The sequence below is a fragment of the Bidens hawaiensis genome, unplaced genomic scaffold (assembly GCF_021521415.1).
Source record: "Bidens hawaiensis isolate Kalapana, Puna unplaced genomic scaffold, B.hawaiensis_p1.1 tig00034827_1, whole genome shotgun sequence".
Lineage (NCBI taxonomy): Eukaryota > Viridiplantae > Streptophyta > Magnoliopsida > Asterales > Asteraceae > Bidens > Bidens hawaiensis.
The window spans coordinates 119,606-142,734 of record NW_027496055.1 but is presented as its reverse complement, the minus strand read 5'-3'; the positions used below and the strand labels follow the sequence as shown (position 1 = coordinate 142,734).

General features: G+C 32.0%; 3 protein-coding genes across 3 annotated transcripts; 2 read left to right on the top strand and 1 right to left on the bottom strand.

The window, feature by feature from the left end:
- Nucleotides 1-2,180: 2,180 nt before the first annotated feature.
- On the bottom strand, nt 2,181-5,656 carry LOC143586748 (uncharacterized). The gene is made up of 6 exons (XM_077068222.1): nt 5,477-5,656; nt 4,394-4,526; nt 4,193-4,296; nt 3,603-3,774; nt 3,359-3,499; nt 2,181-2,600 (listed from the first exon to the last, which is right to left on the bottom strand). The coding sequence occupies exons 1-6, from the start codon at nt 5,524-5,526 to the stop codon at nt 2,274-2,276; spliced, it is 927 nt and encodes a 308-aa protein (XP_076924337.1). The 5' UTR covers nt 5,527-5,656; the 3' UTR covers nt 2,181-2,273.
- Nucleotides 5,657-7,696: 2,040 nt separating this feature from the next.
- On the top strand, nt 7,697-10,805 carry LOC143586747 (pentatricopeptide repeat-containing protein At3g29230-like). Its single transcript, XM_077068221.1, has 2 exons — nt 7,697-8,079; nt 9,400-10,805. The coding sequence occupies exons 1-2, from the start codon at nt 7,894-7,896 to the stop codon at nt 10,789-10,791; spliced, it is 1,578 nt and encodes a 525-aa protein (XP_076924336.1). The 5' UTR covers nt 7,697-7,893; the 3' UTR covers nt 10,792-10,805.
- Nucleotides 10,806-21,206: 10,401 nt separating this feature from the next.
- LOC143586746 (VQ motif-containing protein 8, chloroplastic-like) lies at nt 21,207-21,908 on the top strand. The gene has a single exon (XM_077068220.1). The coding sequence runs from the start codon at nt 21,222-21,224 to the stop codon at nt 21,735-21,737; it is 516 nt and encodes a 171-aa protein (XP_076924335.1). The 5' UTR covers nt 21,207-21,221; the 3' UTR covers nt 21,738-21,908.
- The last annotated feature ends 1,221 nt before the right edge of the window (nt 21,909-23,129 follow it).

Below are 23,129 nucleotides of genomic sequence, written 5' to 3'. Positions count from 1 at the left end.
AACATGGGGTATGGATGGAATGAAGTTGGGGTATTTTAGAGGGAATGGAATGGACTAGGTAATGGGTCATTCCATTCTTTTAATCAACCAAACACACTATTTTCAATTCTCTCACAATGAGTCATTCAATTTCATCCACCATTACTACATACCAAATGTTACCTAAGTACTGACATGCATTTCTTGTCTTTAAACTTCAGTTGAATGTTGGTCTTTTATCCCCTAAATATGGCAAAGTTTCCTAAGCATTTGTATGCTTTGTTTGATCTTTTCCCTTTAACATATCTTTACTATTGGTCAAATTGAAGAAAGCTACATCACATTACATTAATGCCACAATATATAACAAATAAACATACCTTTTAATAACCTTGTAGGCCGTAGCATTTATGAAGGGAAGTGATCTTCATACACCACCTCCATGATGAGTGTATAGGCCTATACAGCTTGTATAGGTTTGTATGAATTGTATAGGTTACGCAACTTGTATATGTCTGTATGAGTATTATAGGTGTCAATGGTGACTTGCAAGTAGCGCTGTCATCTTTACCCGATAAAACTCGTACCCGAAAAAACCCGAACCCGAGAAAAGACTAACCCGAACCCGAACCGAAGTAATTCGGGTTGGTTTCGGGTTTGATTAATAAGTTTCGGGTCAACCCGAATAAACTTTTAGTTTTGAATTAAATATATATTTTAGGTATAATTGGCTTAGTCTTAGTCACTAAAGTTATCAAAATCTTACCTTAATCGATTGTTGTCATTCAAACTATTTTGGATCGATTGTTTATTGTTAATTTATGTTTTCCGTTTATTACTAATAGCAATCGTAATCGAACAATCAAATCGCGTCCAATTGAAGAAGATTACGGTTCGAGTTAGTTACGTAGTTTTATTCTTCTTTTGAATTGCTATATCAAGTTATGTTGGTTAATTATTTGATTATTTGCGATACGAGCAAAGAAGAATATTTTGTTTTAATTATAGCGTTGAAGTTTTTTATTATTTTTTTTGTTCTTTTTTTATTTCTAGGATATTTGAAACCCGATTAATCCAACCCGAAAAAACCCGAACCCAAAAAACTGATGAGAGATTTGGGTCGGGTTTCGGGTTAAGATTTAAAACTTTGAAATCTAAAGAACCCGACCCGAAAAACCCAAAACTCGAAAACGAACCCGAAGAACATCCCTACTAACAAGTGTACATTTGGGACACAAAAACAGTTTTTTGCAGTCTATACGACCCGTATGAGACGTATAGGTCCTCAACAGCTCGTATAAAGCCTAATAAAACATAAAACCTATACGACTCGTATAGGCTCTATACGAACTTTTAATTAATTATAAAAAGTGTCTATACGACCTTTCTAGGTCTACACGGCCATATAGAGCTATACAACCCATACAGAGCTGTATGAGGCGCCAGAAACGAAAACCGACAATTTTTGACACAAATTGACATGATTCAGGACGAGCCGTATATGTGTGTGAGGATCCAAGGTGTATTAAGATCTCATGCCTATAATCTAAGGAAAATAATACTTTCGGTTGAACATTTTATTATTAACTAGTGTTTTTCCCGGCGCAACAGTAAAACTCAGGCAGTGGTAAATCCAAGCGTTGATGCGGTAAGTCGACGCAAATTTGGTCGTTTTCGGTTACGTGCGTTATTGTATCTGAACTACGACAAAAATAAAACAAAAAATTATAGAAATTGGGGTGGACCAATGGCGGCGGCGGTCGGTAAAACTCGATCATTGGTAAAACCCGATCGTTATCGATCCCGGACATAGAGGCGGTTAAGTCTACGCGAATTCAGTTGGTTTTTCGTCATGTTCGTTACGGTATCGGAACTAAAAAGACAAAAATCAGCATTCAGTCGGTTTTCGTTACGGTATTGGAACTAAAACAAAACGTGGTAAGTCTATGCGAATTCGGTCGGTTTCCGTCGCGTTTGGCACGGTACCGTAACTAAAACAAAATAATAAAAAAAGAACCAAAACATAATTCACATTCGGTAGGTTTTTATTACGTTAATTACGCGTTGAACTAAAAGGAAAACAAAAATATAAACAAAAAAAGTATACCCTATAGGGTGCCGCAAAGTGGTCCAATAGCGGCACCAAAAATGTAAATTGTTATATATAATAATAACAATTAACAAAACTAAGTTTACACAATTCTAGCAAATTATACACTCAATAATCACAATAAAAAGTTAAAAACACTTAACACACCAAAAGGTAACAAAGTCCACAGCTTATAATTACAAACTTAATTAACTATTTCTTTCTCATTATAACTAAGATTAACCAACTGAGCAGCTGCACGAGCAGCAGCCGATGCACAATCAGCAGCAGCAATAGCAGCTCGAGCCTTCTCCAAAACATCAACCGAGTTGGCTGAAACCGGTCTTCCCTCACCTGACAACTCTTTCGATTTGGTGGGACTCAATGACACCGTGGTTGCACCAGTCTTAACAGGTTGAACTGAATGGACCGGGTGGACCGGGCCCCGCGGGCTGCTAGTTATCGGCTTAACAGGTGATTCTTTACGGCTCTCGGGGATTTGAGTCACGGTTGATATCTGCTTTGGTCCATTCTACAAGTTACCAAAAGCTAATATTAGTATATGGAACAAATTTAAGCACCACGCGTTAATTTTCCAGTTAAGTGGACGTGAAATGACCAAAATGTCCTTACTGCTAAAAGATTAAAAAGTTGTCAAAATGTTTAATCTGCGGCAAGTCAAATGGGCACAGAGATATTAAATAAGGATGCAACTTTTGGTCAACAAAAAATATTCCAGATAACCTAATCCGCTTGTTTGAACTAGGGCTGTAAACGAGCCGAGCCGAGCCGAGTCGAGTCAGAGTGTGCTCGAGCTCGAACTTAATCGAGCCGGCTCGAGCTCGGCTCGTTTTCTTTATCGAGCTGAAATTTCGAGCTCGAGCTCGGCTCGTTTAAAGCTCGAGCCGGGCTCCTTTAATTTTTTTTTAAATTTTTTTATTTTTTTTTATTTTATATTATACAAATTTTGATATATATATATAAGACAAAAATTATAATTTTAACATACATATTATATAAAATTTATAAACTAGAGAATATATAACTTTATATGTTTTATTTTAGTTATTCTTTTATAAGGTTTTAGGTATCTAGTGGCATAATATATGTATAGTTTTTATTTATTTATTTCTTGATATGCTATTATTATATATAGATATTAAAATTTAGGGTTTAATCTGAACGAGCCAACGAGCCGAGCCAACCAGTCCGACCCGCCCATTTTCCTAAGTAAAACCATGATCACAATCACTGCATGGTTATAAACAAAATGGTAAAAGCTGAAATTACCAAAAGGTCCTCAGGCAATTTTTTAAACTCGGCTTCAGTTTTAGAAGAATCCCATAAGATATTATATTCTCGGGCGATTTCTTTCAAGACGTTGAGCTTCACCTCGCCCGAGGGAGTATACACTGAAAGTTTCTCAATTATCTAAAACATAAAAAAACAAATTTTACATTTTTACTAATTATATCAAATGCAAGCACATCATACTATAATTGCATAAATGAATAAAAAGTTTAAATGAATTAACTGTACGGTTGACACTAGTATCGGGGCGAAGCTCGGAAGCAGCTAATATGAACTCCTTCCCGTATTTTGTAGCAAATAAGTTTCTAACAGTTAATAGATCCGGTAAATCCGAGCATCTAGGAGCTGCAAATATAATACTTGCAACTGCCTCCTTCAACTCCAATGGACATTCCCTGTATATAGAAAAATATATATATGCATCCCAAACGTATGTGACTATATGCACCGGTTTTATACATGCATACGCGTGACGGTTTTATATGCACCGGGGGGGGGGGGGTTATTTGTGTTTATTTACGAATGCATATTTCACGCAGTGTGTTACACTATTAAAAAACTCATCTTTTTTTATAAAATAACCAATAAAATATGCATATTAAAGAGAAAAAAAATACTCGCTTATATGGGGTTTTTATAATCGTTAAGTATATAAAAGTTATTGAAGTTTAAAAAACGATGGAACTAGATTTTACTAGAAAAAGTAATCAACACAAGGGACATATATACTTATGTATATCTATGATGCACATAGGATCTAGTAATAAATAATGAGCAATTGTAAGTATAAAGAATTTATTCGAATAGTTTTACCGTTGGCTTTCAATAATCGGAACACGTGCAAGAACAAACTCGCAGAACATCTCCAAGATTTCATACGCAGCCCATATGTTTTGTTCTCTTATAATATGCTCAACCTAAAAACAAATTATAACCGTATTCCCTATCATAATAATCAAAAAGCAAAACACTTTAATAAACAACAAACACGAACTAATCAACTAAATGACGTACGCGTATCCTAGCAATCGGTTCTTGCCCGGACTGAAGAAACTGAGCTATTTCTTTACGCATTAGCTTCAGCTGCGTGTCTCGCTTATTTTGAAGCAATTTAATACGCGAAATCGCCAACGTTAAACATGTTTTACTGCAATAACAAATAAAAATCAGTAATTTTTCTTATATTAATCTGGGATTCTAGTCAACAGACATTTCTCTGTTCCAAATCTTGAACTGCACGTTGACTTTTTTGGTCAAAATGGTCAATTTTTACAATCCAATTGTATCTTGTTTACTTAATTTGAAAAGTGAAGCCATTTTTATAAAATTCAAATTTATGGGTTTTTACGGTATTGTTGTTTAACTCTATATCTAAATAAATAAGCATCAATTTTGGTTTTCAGAAATGCACATTGACTTTTTCAGTCAATATGGTCAATTTTTACAATCCAATTGAATCTTGATTACTTCCTTATTATAAAAAATTGAAGCCATTTATATGAAATTCAAGTTTATAACTTTACATTGAATTATTACTCATCTCTAGATCTAAATAAATATGCATCAATTTTTTTCAGTCAAAATGGTCAATTTTACAATCCAATAGTATCTTGATTACTTCCTTAATTTTAAAAATTGCAGTCATTTTTATGAAATTAAAGTTTATAACTTTTCATTGTATTAGTCTTTATCTCTAGATCTAAATAAATATGCATCAATTTTGGATTTCAGAAATGCAGGTTGACTTTTTCGGTCAAATGGTCAATTTTGACAATCCAATTGTATCTTGATTACATACAAATTTCAAAAATTGAAGCCAATTATATAGAATTCTCGTTTATAACTTCTTAATGTATTATTATTCATCACTAGATCTAACTAATTACGCATCAATTTTGGATTTTAGAACTAAAATCGTTGACTTTAAAAGTCAAACCAGTCACTAAATTACAGATCTTGAAATGGGTATTCGATCAAATTAAGATTGAACTAACATAGAATTGAAATAAAGCAATACACGCCAACAAGGCTAATTTAATTTGTAAGAATTTAATGAAATTGAGTTAATTGGGTCAACTAAATCAATAACTAACTAACCATTTAGCGCCAATAAGACCCCTGTTGAAGATTTGATTCAAGAGTGACATCGTCGCCGGAGTAATCAGTTATTTACGGCTGTGACGGCGGCGGTGGTGGTGGTGGCGGCAAGAGGTTGTAGATGGTTGATCAAACTCCGTCTGTTGAGTGTTGATCGTGGATAATTTGGGTATTTTGGTCGTTGGTTTGGATTGTTTACAGGTTTAATCCTTAACTTTAATTAAGTTTCATTTGGTTGCTTAAAGGTTATGGACAAAGTAAAAGTGTCAAGCAGTTAAGTTAAGGGTGTGTGTGGTGCGGTTCGGTACGGTTTTGAGCTAGAACGAAACTGAAAACCAAAACTTCGGTTCTTGGATTCTTTGGAACTGTTCAGTTTTGGTTTTTTGTTTCGGTTTTAGTTCGGTTTTTGCTATACCAAGTTGAAATTTTATGCCAAAAAAAAGTTGGCCAAAAATAATGAATATAGTTATAAATAATTTGTTAATTGTTAACTAATATACTATTATATGTTAGACCAAAAATATTTGAGTTACATATTTTATTAAATTCTTATAAATTACATAAAAAAATAAAATAAAATAATTAGGAACTCGGTTAGGTTTTTTTTGTTTTTATTACATGCAAAACCAAAATCGAACCGTTAGTTTAGTTTTTACAAAAATATAAAACCAAACCGTCAGTTTTTGTAAAACCAAACTGTCGGTCTTACATAAAACTCTAATGTAGTGTATTTTGATGTTTACAACATTCTAATATTGTGTGTATATATCATTAGGATCTTAAAATGACAGTTGAAACCGACCAAGCCATTTGAATCAAGCTAAATCGGTTGGTTTGAACTGGTTATAAAAGATACGGTCCAGCTTACGGTATAAATCGAGCCAGCCAACTCAAACGAGCCAACTTAGTTTTTTTAAAGACCATATTGATCCTTCCTTATTGGGGATTACTGAGATACAGTAATGCTTGGATGATCTGAGAGTTTTGAAACATTTTGAGAATGTAATAATTCGATGGTTATTTGATTTCCCGATCAGAAAAAGCTCAAATGTGACAAGAAGTTCATATGATTTTCTGTGAATTTTGAGAACTAGAAGATATTGGGCGAATTACTAGAATGATGATAAAGTTATATACTCACGATTAGGTTTAGAAACTATCTTGTGCGATTATCCTTACGAAATTCAAATTGAATTATAATTCAAATTTAATTACAAATTTGATAGGTGACAATTTCTTATATTAAAATTTTGATTAATTTTAATTAAACAATGATTGTCTAAACAATAATAATTTAAGATTGACTCATTGTCAAAGGTTACCGTTTCTTGAACCCTGCTATCGAATATCCTACCCCCTATGTGTTGCCTCCTTGAATCCCTCATTGCTTAGTCCCCATAAGATCTCAGCAAACTCTAACAAATGCGTATTTCATACCTCCTCATTTCTTTGATGAATATTATGATACACATTAGTTAAACAAGTAAACTCTTTATAAAAAAAACTCATGAACACAATCTATCTGTTCGTTCTCTTCATTTCATTTCCTTCATCCCCGTAAATAAAACTTAAGAACATAGTGTAAAGGAAAGAAAGAGAAGGAAAATAAAGATTTCTTTTCATTTTTCTTTTACCTTCTACTCTTTCTTTCCATAAATACCCTTTCTTTCACTTTTTATTTTCTCTCTTCTCTTCTCCTTCTCTTTCCTTAATGAAGCTCGGTAATACCAATTTTGTTTTTTCCGTCCTTTCCTTTCTTAAATAAAACTCGGAAGTCATTTCCGATATGGTGTGATGGTAGAAATCTTGAGTTTTTCAATAGAGACTCAAGTTCAATCTCCACTTACAAAACTTTGGGGAAACGTGAGTAGTTCAATGAAGGAATACTGAGATCTTTATGTTCTCTGACCGGGTTTTACCGCCAGTACAGTGGGTCTTCGGGCGGGTGAGTTTTCTCCAAAACTGAAGATAACTTGGAGGCGTTTAAAGGCTCCGTATGAATGAATTAGGTCAGTTGATAGTGACCTTCTGTCATTAGCTCAACCCGTACTTATGTCATTAAATCACCTCATACGAAACATCTAGACATTCTGTGTTTGTTTACCGTTAATTACCAGCTTCTATTGATATCAATCATAGAACCGAGAGGATTCTGAGCTTTGAGCTTTCACGGTGCTGTGCTGCTCGCTTAACATTAGCTGTTAAAATCCTTCAAAAACCCATCACCAACACTCACTCTACAACAAAGATTCATCACACTATTAACAACATCATGTAACACCATAACCTACCTTCACCAACTCCAATCCCACATAACCACACATGGGTTTCACCACAATCACTTCATCACACCACTCCTCATATCCCAATTCTCAAAATTCAAAAACTTGTCCCATGCACGCCAACTGTTCGACCAAATGCCTGACCCAAATTTCGCACCGTGGAACGCCATGTTCAAAGGGTATTTAGATAACAACATGTACATTGATGTGTTAGTATTGTTTAACCATATGGTTAAGATTAACATTACCCCTAATTACTTCACGATTCCCATGGTTTTAAAGTGTTGTGTCAAGCTTTCGGCTTTACGGGACGGTGAGAAGGTACTATTATTAGAGTTTGAGTATTGTAGTGTTACCATAGTTAGGAGCATAGTTATTAAAAGCGATAAGCGCTCAGAAGCGTTGAGGCTTCACCTAGCGCCCAAAATAAAAGCGCACATTAAAAAACAAAATTTTAACTAAAGTAGAACATCTTATTAAGAGAGCAAAGAATCATTCTTGAAACAGTTCATAGTATTTAGTCATGTTTATCATAATTTGATATATATATAATGATAATAGTTATGTAAGTATATATTAAAATTTAATATATACTTATATAACTATTATTATTTTATATACCAAATTATGATAAACATGACTAAATACTAAACAACATATATTGTGTTATATTTATAAAAGAAAAATAAATAATAAATATAGGAAAATGGCATTAAAACGTATATAAATTAAATATTAAATACTAAATAATAAACTAGTTGAGCCCTTAAATAGTGGGAGTTTTAGTTTTTACTTGAGAATAGGAAGAGGTGGGTTAATGTCATTTAATAAATAATACGCATGCCACTTGAGAACAGGAACAGGGCAACGCTTTTAATATCGATGCATTAAAAGCGCATTAAGCGGTCGATTTTGATAACTATGGTTAGGAGATTGTATTTGATTATGTTTCCTTGTATTTTTCTGAATTGTACTCCTATATATAGCATAGTTATCAAAAGCGATAAGCGTTCGGAAGCGTTGAGGCTTCACCTAGCGCCCAAAATAAAAGCGCAAAAAAAGCGCCCGATTTTAAAACAAAAGCGCACATTAAAAACAAAATTTTAACTAAAGTAGAACATCTTATTAAGAAAACTAAGATTCATTCTTAAAACATTTCATAGTATTTAGTCATGTTTATCATAATTTGATATATATAATGATAATAGTTATACAAGTATATATTAAAATTTAATATATACTTATATAACTATTATTATTTTATATATATCAAACTAAATAACATATATTGTGTTATATTTATAAAAGAAAATTAAATAATAAATATAGAAAAGCATTAAAACGTATATAAATTAAATCTTAAATATTAAATAATAAACTAGTTGAGCCCATAAATAGTGGGAGTTTTAGTTTTTACTTGAGAATAGGAAGAGGTGGGTTAAATGCCATTTAATAAATAATACGAATGCCCCTTGAGAACAGGAACAAATCAGCGCTTTTAATATCGATGCATTAAATACGCATTTAATGCGCCTCGCCCAATAAATGCGCTTAAGCGCCTTAAGCGGTCGATTTTGATAACTATGATATATAGTTGATCAATAATACATTATACCTTACGGGGTTTTCATTATTCTACAGGTACATTGTTTAGTTGAAAAGCTCGGGTTTAAGTCGAACCCGTTTGTGGGGACGACGTTGGTTGATATGTATGCGACGGGGGATAATGTTGGTAACGCGTGTAAAGTGTTTAATGAAATTAAGTTACGGAACGTGGTCACGTGGACGTCGATGATCCGTGGGTATATAAAATGTAACGACGTGGAACGTGCGCGCCAATTGTTTGATTTAACGCCTGAACGAGACGTTGTGATGTGGAACATTATGGTTTCGGGGTACATAGAATGCGGTGACATGAGTGCGGCTAGGAAGTTGTTTGACGTAATGCCGGATCGTGATTTGATGTCGTGGAACACTTTGCTTAACGGGTACGCGAATAACGGGGATATGGACGGGTGCAAGAAGCTATTCGACGAAATGGGCAATAAAAATTTCTTTTCGTGGAACGCGTTGATTAACGGGTACGCTCATAATAACCGGTTTATTGACGTTCTTGTTACGTTTAAAGTAATGTTAAACGAGTCGAACGTGAAGCCTAACGACGCGACGTTTGTTAGCGTGTTATCCGCTTGCTCGAAGCTGGGAGCGTTAGAGTTAGGTAAATGGGTGCATTTATACGCGGTTAACAACGGGTATAAAGACAATAATTATGTATGCAACAGTTTGATAGACATGTATGCAAAATGCGGTGTGATCACGAGTGCGGTTGATGTGTTTAATGCGATGAATAATAAAGATTTGATTTCGTGGAACACGGTTATTAATGGGTTAGCGATGCACGGTCACGGACCCGACGCCTTGAGAATCTTTTACGAAATGAAAAGTTGTAAACAAAGACCGGACGGTGTAACGTTTATAGGTGTGATTTGCGCGTGTTCTCATATGGGTTTAGTTAAAGACGGATTTAACTACTTTAACTCGATGGTAGATGAATACTCGATTATTCCTAAAATCGAGCATTACGGGTGCATGGTTGATTTGTTGTCGCGGGCCGGTTTGATAGAAGAAGCGGTCGAGTTTGTTAATAATATGCCAATGAAACCTGATAATGTTATATGGACCAACTTATTGGGGGCGTCGAGAGTTTATAAAAACATTAAAGTGGCGGAATTGTGTCTTCAAAAGCTTATTGAACTTGAACCCGAGAACCCGTCTAATTATGTGATGCTGTCGAATATATATGGAGATGCGAAACGATGGGCTGATTTGGCTCGGTCAAAAGTTGCAATGAGGAACACCGGGGCGAAAAAGTTACCGGGGTGCAGCTTGATTGAGGCGGATGATGGTGTGGTAGAGTTTTATGCATTTGATGAGAGGCATTTGAAGACTGAAGAGATATATTCTGCTTTAAAAAGTTTGATAAATTTGTCAAAAGATAGCATTTGTGTTGAAGAACTTGTGGAATATCAGTAGGTAAGAAATTAAAAGAAAAATAAAAAATAATTAAAAAACAGGTGAAAAGTATTATATTAGGATTAAAAAACATACCATAATGGTATTTCCCCCGCATATATTATTACTATTACTATTAGTATTATTAGTTTTGATATAACTGTTGAACTTGATCCCCTTTGTTCTGCTTCATACATAATATTATTATTATTATTATTATTAGCTCTTTACATAGCTATTGAACTTTGATTCCCTTTCTTTTGCTCCATACATATGTACTTAGAGAGAGTCTCTCTGGAAGCCACCTTTTTATCCCTTTGGATAGAGGTACGGTGTGCCTACATCCCAACCTCCTCAGACCCTACTTATAGCTTTGCTGTCAGTGGGACCTCACTGGGTATGATTGATTGAGGATTATTTGATTTTCATACTAGTGATACTACTGAATGTTGTGATATTGGGTGGTTTTATGATTTTGTGGTTATATGTTATTCTTGCAATATTATTTGGAGTCATTTTATGACCCAACTGGGTTGAGTTCAGTTTAATATTTTGGCTTCAAATTATAGACAGTTAAATTTTGAGCACATAATGAATTAAAATTGTTATTTTAATTTGATTTTATTTAATTTACCTATCTTTGGGTGGATATTGGCAATGAAAGATTTGAGCTAGAATTGGCAAGATTGTCAGTTCGAATCCCGAGCTCACCCAGGTTTTAGTTTCATCGTGTGTTACATTAGAGAGTTCCGCACATGTGGTGGCATAACGACTGTCAAGTGGCAGTCGACACTATGATTTCCCGGGGAATACCCAAGCCAAACTTTAAAGCCAGTGTGGGCCCGGTTAAGATAACATAGTTCGGTCATAGTGTGGCAGTAAACTCCGGTTTACATGAATATGGTGGATTATGCAGTAAACTCCGGTTTACATGAATATCATGGTGTGTGATGGTCTAATGGATGTGCTATTAGGAAGAAGTGAGATGTTCAAAGCATATCATTTTAATCACGTAAGCAGATATATGAATATTGGGTGGATGTGTTATTGAAATATGTATTATTGAAATAGTAGTGTACTATTTCAATAATACATATTTCAATAACACATCCACCCAATATATTTCAAATAATACATATTTCAATAACACATCCACCCATATACATTTGATTTTGACTTAGATTTCGCTCACAATAATAATTATAAACTAAATTGGGAGACATACATGTGAAAATCAAGAGGAAGTGAAATATAAATCTATACTAAGATTATAATTATTATCCTACTGGGATTGGCCTTAGCAACTTAAGAGAAAGTTAGGATTATCAGCGATCAAATTACTGGTATGGACTATCATCGACAAATTAGCAATAGTTTGAAATGTTAAAATATAATTTTTCGTATTTTTTTAAGTTTATATAGTATTTTATGGGTCCTTTCTAAGGAAGTTTACACCCCTAGTTCAATATTTTGACGGGCAAACCAATAATCATATTTTGTAAAAGTTTGAATCGAACTAGCCTGGTTGATTGTGTCGGCTGAACCTATAAATTTTTACTCTTTGATTTGGCGGTTTATGAACACCTATATCACCATAAGTTTTCCATAAAGAACCACGAGAACTATAATAAACAAGCTTTTGTATATAGCGCTCGCCAAAGGTATGGAAAAGGAAAGACGATTATACAACTAGATACACGTTTTGTATATAAAATACTAGCTTTTTGAACCCGTGTATTACAAAAGATTTGTTAAATGATAAAAAAAATAAGGTTTGATATTTGAAATAAATGAATAAAATTAAAGATAAAAAAGAAATGAAATACATTATACAAACATTAAGAAGTATCTCAAATTTGTAAATTTGATAAAATATCTTTATATACAACATTTGTTGTTTAATCACAAGTATTCAAATCGTAATCCAATATAAACAAATTTAGACAATATCTGCTAGTTACCCTGAATAATAATCCAATATAAACAAATCGTAATCCAATATAAAAATATCTGCTAGTTACCCTGAATAATGCAACATATAATGTTCATGAGAAAAAACTGGACATCAAAGAAACAAAACAGCCTTAAAAAATATTGTTCTTTAATATTTTCTACTTGTTTTTCATATTTCTACTTGCTTAATCTTCAATCAATATTTTACTTTTATTTTTTTTTTACTATTTTATAACCTGATTGTCAAAATGGTTGTGACCCATAATCCATGTAGCTAGTATGAATGAGATGAAATCTTACTTCTTACTCTACTAATAAACAAAAATAATAATTTTGTGTCATAGCTACATTAAATCCTAATTTATAATCTCTATTAGAATGAAAATTGATTTTATAACTCAATTGTCAAAATAATTTTAACCCATAACCCTTGAATATTATGGATTAAGGAGAATAGGGATTAGAAATTAGGATTTAATGTAACTATGACGTATTATCATTATTTTTGTTTATTAGTAAAATAAGATAAAGTTATAATAGATACAAATGCATGGTTCTCATTCTTAATTTAAAATTGGTTTATATAAAACATCACTCTATATATATAGATTGAAATGGACATAAATATTAGTCAGTCAAGATATTTGATTTAACCTCAATACCCAACATGTATACTATTTAATTACTATTCAAATATTAAATTAAATTACAAAGGTCAATTTACACGTTGTTTTAGCCTATGGGTGACCTTTTGTCCTTCCCCCTAAAAACATCCATGCTCAAGGTCAAAAGGCAAAGAGAGTAATTTTTTTAAGTAATAGTCGTATTTGTAATCTAGTTTTTTTTTGTAAAATAAATAAAAAGGAAGAAATCAAACATGTAATCATATTTGGTTAAATAATTAAAAAATAATTTCTTTTATTTATTCATGTTGAATGATAAAAACATAATATTAGTACTTGAATAGTGAAAAATTATTCCATTGGATGGTAATAAATTAAGTCTGGTTGACATTGTGTTTCTTCTAATGTCATAATTAGCCAGATGATTCATGAACGGAGAAGATGACTATCATATTTATAGGTTAATTGTTTTTATATAAGATAATGACCGCCTTTTTAATATTAAAGCATTTATATCATAGTCTTTACATCTATCTTCATGTTAAAGACTTACGCCCTGTTTTTGAGTTTCTTAAAGGAGAGAAATGAAATGAAAACTAAGGATAATTAAAAAATTGTTGTTCTTGAGTTTTTTTAGGATGAAAAGGAAATGGGTAGGAAGAGTTATAAGGGATTAAATTAATGTATTTTTTTAATAAGTTATCCTCCCACTTTTGGGCTGATTACTAAGGATAAAAATGTTATCCTTTCATTTCTTCTAATTTCCTTCCAACTCAAGAACACATCTAATTAAAAAAAAATTCATTCCTTTCCCTTCCCTTTCTTATCATTCCCTCTCCTTTTCTTTTCTTTGCTTGGTTAAAAAACTCAAGAACAAGACGTTACAGTTCTAGAGATTTATCACCCCCCCCCCTCTCTCTCAATTTTATAGTTTTTTCAATAATGAATCTCTCTCCCTCTCTCACTTTCTCTCTAAACATGTATACAAAATTACGAACACTGTCTAAATTTTAGAGATTTTTTAATAATGAATCTCTCTCTATGTATAAACTATAAACATTATATAAACATAGATTCGTTATTCACATATCTAAATTTTGATATCAAAGAAAAAGAAATTATAAAAACAAAACGAAATGCATTCTCGAGTTTTTAATTAAAAGAAAGGAAAGTATAAGATTGGATAGGATGAGAGAAGAAAAGAAAGTACATGCATATAATGCATTCTCAAGTTTAATGAAAAATAAAAGAAAGGGAAAGAAAAGAAATGGTTAATTACATTCTCTAGTTTAAATGAAAGGAAAGGAAAAGAAAAAAATGTATAATTTTACAAATATAGTCTTTTTAAAACAATTATTAAATGTAGATTGAAGGGTAAAGTGGTAATTTTAAATATTTATCATTTTCTTTCTTTCCAAATCATGCCAAATTGGCAAGAAAACTTTAAGACTTAAAATACCCAAATTTTCCTATCATTTCTTTTATAAAAAAAAACTCAAGAATGAAGATTCAAACTAAAATCTTATCATTTCTTTTCTTTTTCCATGGAAAAAAAACTCAAGAATACAGAGACAAGGATAGAAATTGAGATGTGAAAAATTAAACAAAAATTAGATATAGTTTTAAAGAAAGATATTTTTTTAGATGGAGACAGAGATTCTTATTTAAACGCTTAAATATATTTTGATAATGTTATTTTGAGCTTTAGGATACCTAATGACCCACTTGGAGCTATTGCCGTTTGAAAATAACATTAGACCAAGTGTATGCATGTAGTGGGTTTAGAAAATAATTAAACATGCTTTTGAATTTGATTATAGTCAAGTTGCTTCAAACAAGTTTGTTGAATAAAAAAGTTACATTTTATTGTCAGTGGCCAAAAAATAATGTCCTTATTTCACAAATCATTTATACTGTTTCCAAAGCCTAAAGAGACTATTACAATTGAGGCACTTTTTTAGAGGCCTTAAAATTTGAAGGTCTAAAGCAATGTAAATAAATAATGGTAGCCCTATTTTTAAAGGCCTTAACAATTGAAGGCCTAAAGCAGTTGCTTCACTTGGTTTATGTGAGAGCCCACCCTACACAAGAAACTTGCAGTCAAAATATAGAAACATCCTCAAACAGCATCACATCTTGCAAACTTGCTACAAGTCCAAAAACCCTTGATAAGTTTACTAATCCATACACCTCTTCATGATCGAGAATATATCATGTCACTGTCAGGAACGATATATGAAAAGCAATGGTGGGCTTACGTTGAATCATGCGAAGTTGGAACGATGATGCTAGTTTTTCAGTTTTCATAAGCAATCAGTCTAATGCAGTGTTAACGAAAAAAAAGTTTGATTTTATTAACCATTATTAGTAAAATAAAACAATATTAAATGACTTTATGAGTAATTTTGTCATCGAAGTAGCTTGTGATATTAGTTTTGTGTAAAGAAAGATAAAGGGGAAGTGTTGGCTTCATTGAACACATTTCAACCTATTGATTACATAATCATGGCTTAAAATTTACCTAAACATTGAAAAAAACGGATTATTTAAATTATTTTTAAAGACTTTAGATAGGATTAGCCGACTTAATAAAAAACATTTAAACAATAATATACAATCTATAAATGATAAACAAATGATTAACTAAAAAGATTAGTTGTTTAAAAGACAATTAACTAGGTCGATAAAAAAGCATAAGTAAATTCTAGGCTTCTTTAGGTTACTTGAACCGATTGAATACGTTTTAAGATTACCAATTGTATAACTGAATCAGACAGTTATATTCTTTTAAACACCTTAAATTTTACGCAGTTTGATTTTTTTGACACAAGAAGAAAACATTAGATTTAAAGGATCACGTAAGTTGCAAAACGGAGCTTTTTTCATACTTTAAAATTATCATTTTATTATTTTGTGCTACCTAAACAAGAATGCGACATTTGCAAATTGCATCTACTAATGACTTATTGGGTTTTTCTAACAATCTACTTGGACTAATTAATCCTTTTATTACAATTTGCTAGTTAGATTCATAATTTCTTCAAAGACTAATTACTTGAGAACCACAAATGTGTTTAAAAGAAACAAGCTTCATTATTAACTGTAATATTTTATAATTAATAAATGTGCTTTTATGTTTTTTTTTCCTAACCACATTTAGGAAAAGATTTTGTTAATAAACGACCAACCAAGGACTCAAGAATGAATTAGCTAAGAACACCAAATTATACAAAACTATACGAGACATTTTTGAAACATGTGTTCGTGTCGATGGATGCCTATGCACGGACATGTACCCTATTCAATTCTTTTTTCTTATTTTAATTTATTTTTGAAAAAAATGAGTTAAGTTAAATGCTCTTTTTTTTTTAAATTATGAAATTCGTAAGATTTTAAATAATTGTAAGATTATAAAGCTTAAGAATGTTTTTCTAAAAATTGAATAAATAAAATTGTCGGTAAACTTAAGAGTTTTTTTAAAAGAAATTTAATAAATTTCAGAAATTTAAACGGTTTATAAAATTTAAGAATTTATGAACTTTATGTTTATTTATTTATTCAAAACAAAAACGAAATAGTGGAGTTTCTTCTTCCTCCTCTTCTTCTTCACTTATTTTCTTTCGTTTTTTAAAATTGGTGGAAGAACTTGTTATCAAATTGGCGGTGTTGGAAATTTTGTACCAAATAAGGGTTGCTCCTTTTTTAAACTTCAATCAACCTAATATTTTTCTTTTACTATTTAACGATTCTTTATAATTATTTTCCTTTTATTTTATAATCATCCATTTTTATTATTAACTTTTATTATTAATATTATTATGGGCTTGGATCAAATGCAGATAAAAGTAACGTGCCAACTGTGAGAATCAAGTAGTGTAATTATATATTAAATATAGTGTAATTATATTGTAGTGTAATTACAACATAATATAATTACACTACAGTATAATTACATAATTACACTACGATTTAATTACATAATTACACTTGATATACATAAGGTTTGGTTAATGAAATCAATTAATTGGGTCACAAATTTACCCGAACCCAAAGAACTGCAATAGAAGAACTCGGTGAGCCGACTCTTTTATTTACTCAAGCCCGAAGACCTAATGTGACCAGATCATAACCCCACGTTTTTGCCCCATGCAACTTTTGTTTCATTTTACTTTTTATTGTTTTTATTCCCTGTTTGTTCCACGATCAATTATTGTTGGTTATCACCTTATTTCATGGTCATGCTTGAGTTAGTTTTTTTGTGTTTATTTCCTATATGTACTATAATTTTAATTAACGAAGGAGGGAGTATCACACTCTCACTTAGGGCCTAGGCGTGTGACCAATAGTTGGTACCTGTTTTGAAAATATATCGGAGTTTTAGCGGAAGTCTTTAGTTTATAATAAAATATTTATGTATTGAAACATTAAAATATAATAAAATATTTGATTTAATATAAGGCTTCTCGAATAATAAATATTCAAGAGTTTGATTTTCAAACTTTTGTTTTATTTATAAAACTTGTTTGAATATTATTTGCAATATTTTAATAATTTAAAATATTGAGCAATCTCTAACCTTGCGAGCATCTATTTTCATGAGTTGGCTATAATTCCATGTTACCTGTGCTAACTTTATTTTCTGTAATATTTGGGGGAGGGGGGGGGGGGTGGAAATACGTCAGCGATATGCTGGTGAATCGTTGACTCTAAAAACATTTTATAAATCTTTCTTCGACTGACAAGATAGTTTTCATGAAACACCCTCAGCAGAAACGTCTCTTATTTCTGGGATTTGTACCACTTGCCATACACACACAATTACGGTTCTCCGGGAACTGACGCCCATTGGGAACTGATGCCCATTGGAGAACTTTTATTATGATCTCTAGTCTGCGGCCACGTAGCCTTGACTGATAGACTAGATTGATTATGTTTGGATCCAGACACATGTGTACTCGGTCTGAGTTGCTTTTATTTTCTATCTTGTATTTTAATAGGGATCACGTAATCCCATAAATATTTATTTGACTGTCTTTGTTTTTAAGATAAACAACCCGTTTATCTTGACTGAAAAAGGTTTAACGTATTCACCTGTGACTGTCTGTTGTGAATGATGTGGTGATCTCGTTTGAAAACCTTTGTGAATGAATGAATGATTGAATGATTGACCTATAATAAAATAGGTTTATATAAATAGCCGGAATTATAGCCAACTCATGAAGATAGATGCTCGCAAGGTAGAGATGGCTTAATATTTTAAATTATTAAAATATTACAAATAATATTCAAACAAGTTTTATAAATAAAACAAAGGTTTGAAAATCAAACTCTTGAATATTTATTATTCGAGAAGCTTTATATTAAATCAAATATTTTATTAGATTTTAATGTTTCAAAACATAAATATTTTATTATAAACTAAAGACTTCCGCTAAAACTCTGATATATTTTCAAAACAGGTACCAACTATTGGTCACACGCATAGGCCCTAAGTGAGGGTGTGACAGGGAGTTTATGAATGCCAGGTTTATTGTATTGATTTGTCTCTTGAGAGCAAAGTTAGATTGGTATTTGTCTATGCTACTTCAACTTTGGCAAGTTGGATGGTGTTCTTAGACCCGAGTCTCTAACCGTGGTGGTGTGTCTGTATCCTTGGTTGGAAATTCGTTGCCCAATTGTTCGTTTGTGTGGTGTGTCTGTATCACAATCGGACCTAGATCTATCCTATTCTATCGTTTAATTTGAGTTCTAAGAGTTTCATATTCATTACCGATTGATTTGCTATCAACACTACTTGTATATATAATTATACTATTTGATTCTCACAATTAGCACGTTAATTTTATTTGACGTTAAACTTTCCCATATTATATATAATATATAAAAACCAAAATAGCTTAGCAAACCTGAAAATAGAATGTCATTATTAATTCAATTTTTTTTTACATACAACTTTTTTAAATTCAATTCAACTTTTCAATTTCAGTACTTTTCTTTACATCAACTTTTTAATCGTTGAATTTAACGAAAAATTGAACCTATTGATTGAACTTATAGTCTCCATTGAACAACTTTATAGTATTCAATACACCTGTTACATTTACCTAAAATAGCATAGCATTCGAAGTTTTCAGTTCGTTTGTCATCATCTTTTCTCCTCATCGGTAGCCTGTTTCCAAAAGGGGGAAGAGAAGGTCTTTCAAGTTGGAGAGCATATGAGATTTCTCCATTGCATCTATCGACTGAACAAAGTAACTTTCGAAATGGTCTGGGAAGGAATGCGAATAGGTATTTCAATTGTTGGACTAAATGAATAAGCAAGGAAGGCAAGGTCACAGCCTGCCGTCAAAGCTTCCCCCCCCCCCTTGCTTCGTACGAGACAGAAAAGAAAAATCAAAAGGGAAATAGTGAATCAAGATCTAGACTCATATGAGCCAACATTGATCGATCTACCTATCACTATTTTTAATTAATTTATTATGAATGTAATTTAATTAATTTGATATGAGTTTAATTTAATTATAATTAAGACCATTCGTAATCAAAACTTTACACATAAAATGTTTTACATTACATGGCATTTAGTCAGTTTTGTAAAAATGTGATGTAGTTAAAACTCTTCAGTAATCATTACTCATTTTTTTTTTCCATATTGCATTTGTAATTTTATTTAATAAAAATTGCACAAATAATATTTCATTAAGGCACGATCGAAATGTTCATATGGCAAGTTGGCAACATCTTATTCGTCACAATTGGCTTTTGCCGCAGTTTTCCTAACTTATGGTAAATTATAAATAATAACTAAAAATAAATAGATTCAATAAATATCTAATTGTCAAGATTCATACCAAGCATGAATGCACGGCTCGTGTGTTCTTAGGATATGATTGTATAATATCGCAACATGCAACATGATGCAATGTTCTTGTGTTTAATCTTGAACATGCTTCTCTTATCTACATTATATAAAAGTTACATCGTTCCAAGTTAATTATGAGACTGATCATTGTTGGTTCATATAACATACGATTATGTTATTTGAATTTGGTGCGGAGTAAATCATCTAGTCAATGGCGGTGAATAAAACAGTGTCATAGGTGATGATCGTGAGTCGTGGTGGCCGGAGACAGTGGAGATAGGGCCGGCCTATGGGTTAACGAGTCCAAGTAAGGGCATTAGGTCCACACGTAACTAAGGTAATCAAAATAAAAAAAAACATTTAATATGAATATATTATAATGGGCAGATTAAATATAAAGTTGTGTATCGGTCTAGTGGTAAGTGTTGCTAAGCTGTAGTTCTTGACTTCGAGACATGTTCCAAGATTTTTTTTTCTTTTCACAATTGTCATTAAAGGGTCACAAAATATTATTTCGATTTAGGCCTTCAAACTCGTCGAGTCAGTCGATGAAGGGAAAGAACTTGGCCGGCGACAATGGAGGTGTTGCATCTATTGATCATGTATTTTATTCTTATTATGAGCTTCATTTATTCAAATTACTATTTCTAGAAAGTGAGGTAACAAGCAATAGCATGTCTCTTTCTCAGAAACTCAAATAGGCAATAACTTTTCTTTCTATGACGATCGCCCTACCATAGCCGCAATTGACTTTTTCAAGAACGTTACATTTGACGGTAGGCAACATGTCCGTATAATGAACATAGTCAAGTATCCAATCAAGGTTTTTGTCTTTTCAATTCTTGTCCTCTGTCTTTCTTGTTAATTATAGTAATCTTATATTAATTCATAAAAATTAAAAACTTCAACCTTCAACCTTCTTATATATATATATATCACATTGCCCTATGAACACTCATCTCAATTACTCTCTAATCTCAATAAGATATTAATTGATATTACTTAGGAGGAAAATGAGCTCTAGAAATTTTCTTGATGGTGATCACAAACAACAGTTGAAAAATGGGATCTTAATCAACGGTCCACGCCCGTTGCCATTAAAGCTCAAACAAGAATCTCACACCATCCACAAACACCATCATCATCACCAACAAAAGCAAATCCGAAAGCCGGTCGTAATCTATCTTCATACTCCAAAAATCATCCACACCAAACCACATGAGTTCATGGCTCTTGTTCAAAAGCTAACCGGTCATTCTAGCGACAAAGATCAAGGAAAACAACAAAAGAAAACAAAGAAGAAAACACTAAAGCAAGAAGGCTATGATCTTAATGTTAACGAGCTTTCGAATGATTCTGGTGTGACACAAGAGAGTATGAAGTTAAAGAGTCCGATGTTTAAGACGCCTTCAAATCCATATGTAGCCGATATCCCACTTTTTACACCGAATACAAGTGATTTCTTCTTTTCACCTCAACGTTTCTTGTCGCCTAGTTCTATGATCGAGATTATGAAAGATCTTCCTTAGTATTATTAACATCGATAGGCGTTTTCTTTGTCCATAAATTTTGTTAAAGATTACATGACTAACTTCAAAATTGGTCATGATTAGGGTTTTGTCTGTACCTATTTGTCTTTCTATCTATTCTATTGTATTAATTGATTAATTTGATGTTTGTTTCTTTTGAGTTTTGATTAAGCATATATGTTGCTAGTTAATTCCCTAAGTATCTACTAGTATTGGGTCAAGTGGATTAGTGGTTGTTTATATATAACTTCTTTTGATTGTGGCCAAGTAGGTTAATATTTTAATCATTGAATGAATTATGAATAAACTTCTAATCTCAAAAGTTTCTTCTAATTTCTCTCAAACTTGTGTCCCAGATTGGATTATACTGGTATTCAATATTGGTTTAGTGTCTATAAAGTCAACTAAAATTTATATGTCATAAAATGACCATCATCTCCAGAAATAAAATAATCTTGACAAGGAAGTTTGTCATTTAGATGACCAAGATATAATAAATTGTTACCAAAATAAATGCAATAATCTTCGTGTATCCGAACAACCTAGCTCCAATCAGCATCCGTGTAAGCTAGGGAGTAAAGAGGTAACATTAGATTTGGAGATACTGAGGCCATGGCCATGGGTAAAAGTTCCTTGAACATATTGTATGATTCGTGTGAGGGTATTCATATGGTCCGTTCTTGAGGCATGCATGTGCACATAGATTTGCCGCAATGTGTTAGTAATGTCAAGCCGAGTGAACGTGAGATATTGTAATGTTGCGACAAGGCATACATCTGCAACTCTGCAAGTAGTGGAGTCTTCAAGTAATTGAGTCCGGATTAACATATTTTTATTAGTGGTCCAAAAAATAATTTCCTTCTCATTTGACAATTATTTATTGCCAAGAAAATTGAAAAGCAAAACATTAATATATTAAAACCGAGACATAAAGGCCATAAAACAAAAAAAAACAAAACAAAACAAACAAACATCACTAATTTCAAGCGTAATTGCTACTCCATACGCGTTGTTATGAATATATGAAGAACAAAAATTATGAGGATCATGCAAAGATTGTAATTTGAAGATGTTTTTTTCTTCTTCCATAAATTAACCGGTATAATAAACTTAAATTAATATTTAATTAAGTTGATTTATCAGCAATTGAATTTTCATGTATTAATTAATAAAATAAATTATTAAATGATTTTATAAATACTTTGGCTTTATTATTATTATTATTAATAAACAATATACTAGTTTTGGTAATTATAGCAAGGGAAGCATATGGACCAATTTATATACGCTTTTCATCCATTTCAACCTATTGATCTATATTTAAGGCTTAGACACTACCTAAACATTTAGAAAAAATGGATCATTTATACTAATATCTCTAGGTATATACGA

Bases quoted from the DNA above. Each gene is read 5' to 3' on its own strand.
- LOC143586748 (XM_077068222.1), bottom strand. From the start codon at position 5,526: ATGTCACTCTTGAATCAAATCTTCAACAGGGGTCTTATTGGCGCTAAA. The intron at 4,297-4,393 runs GTACGTCATTTA...ATTTGTTTTTAG, and splicing joins AACCGATTGCTAGGATACGC to GTTGAGCATATTATAAGAGA. The intron at 2,601-3,358 runs GTAATTTCAGCT...GGTAACTTGTAG, and splicing joins AATTGCCTGAGGACCTTTTG to AATGGACCAAAGCAGATATC.
- LOC143586747 (XM_077068221.1), top strand. From the start codon at position 7,894: ATGCCTGACCCAAATTTCGCACCGTGGAACGCCATGTTCAAAGGGTAT. The intron at 8,080-9,399 runs GTACTATTATTA...ATTATTCTACAG, and splicing joins CTTTACGGGACGGTGAGAAG to GTACATTGTTTAGTTGAAAA.
- LOC143586746 (XM_077068220.1), top strand. From the start codon at position 21,222: ATGAGCTCTAGAAATTTTCTTGATGGTGATCACAAACAACAGTTGAAA.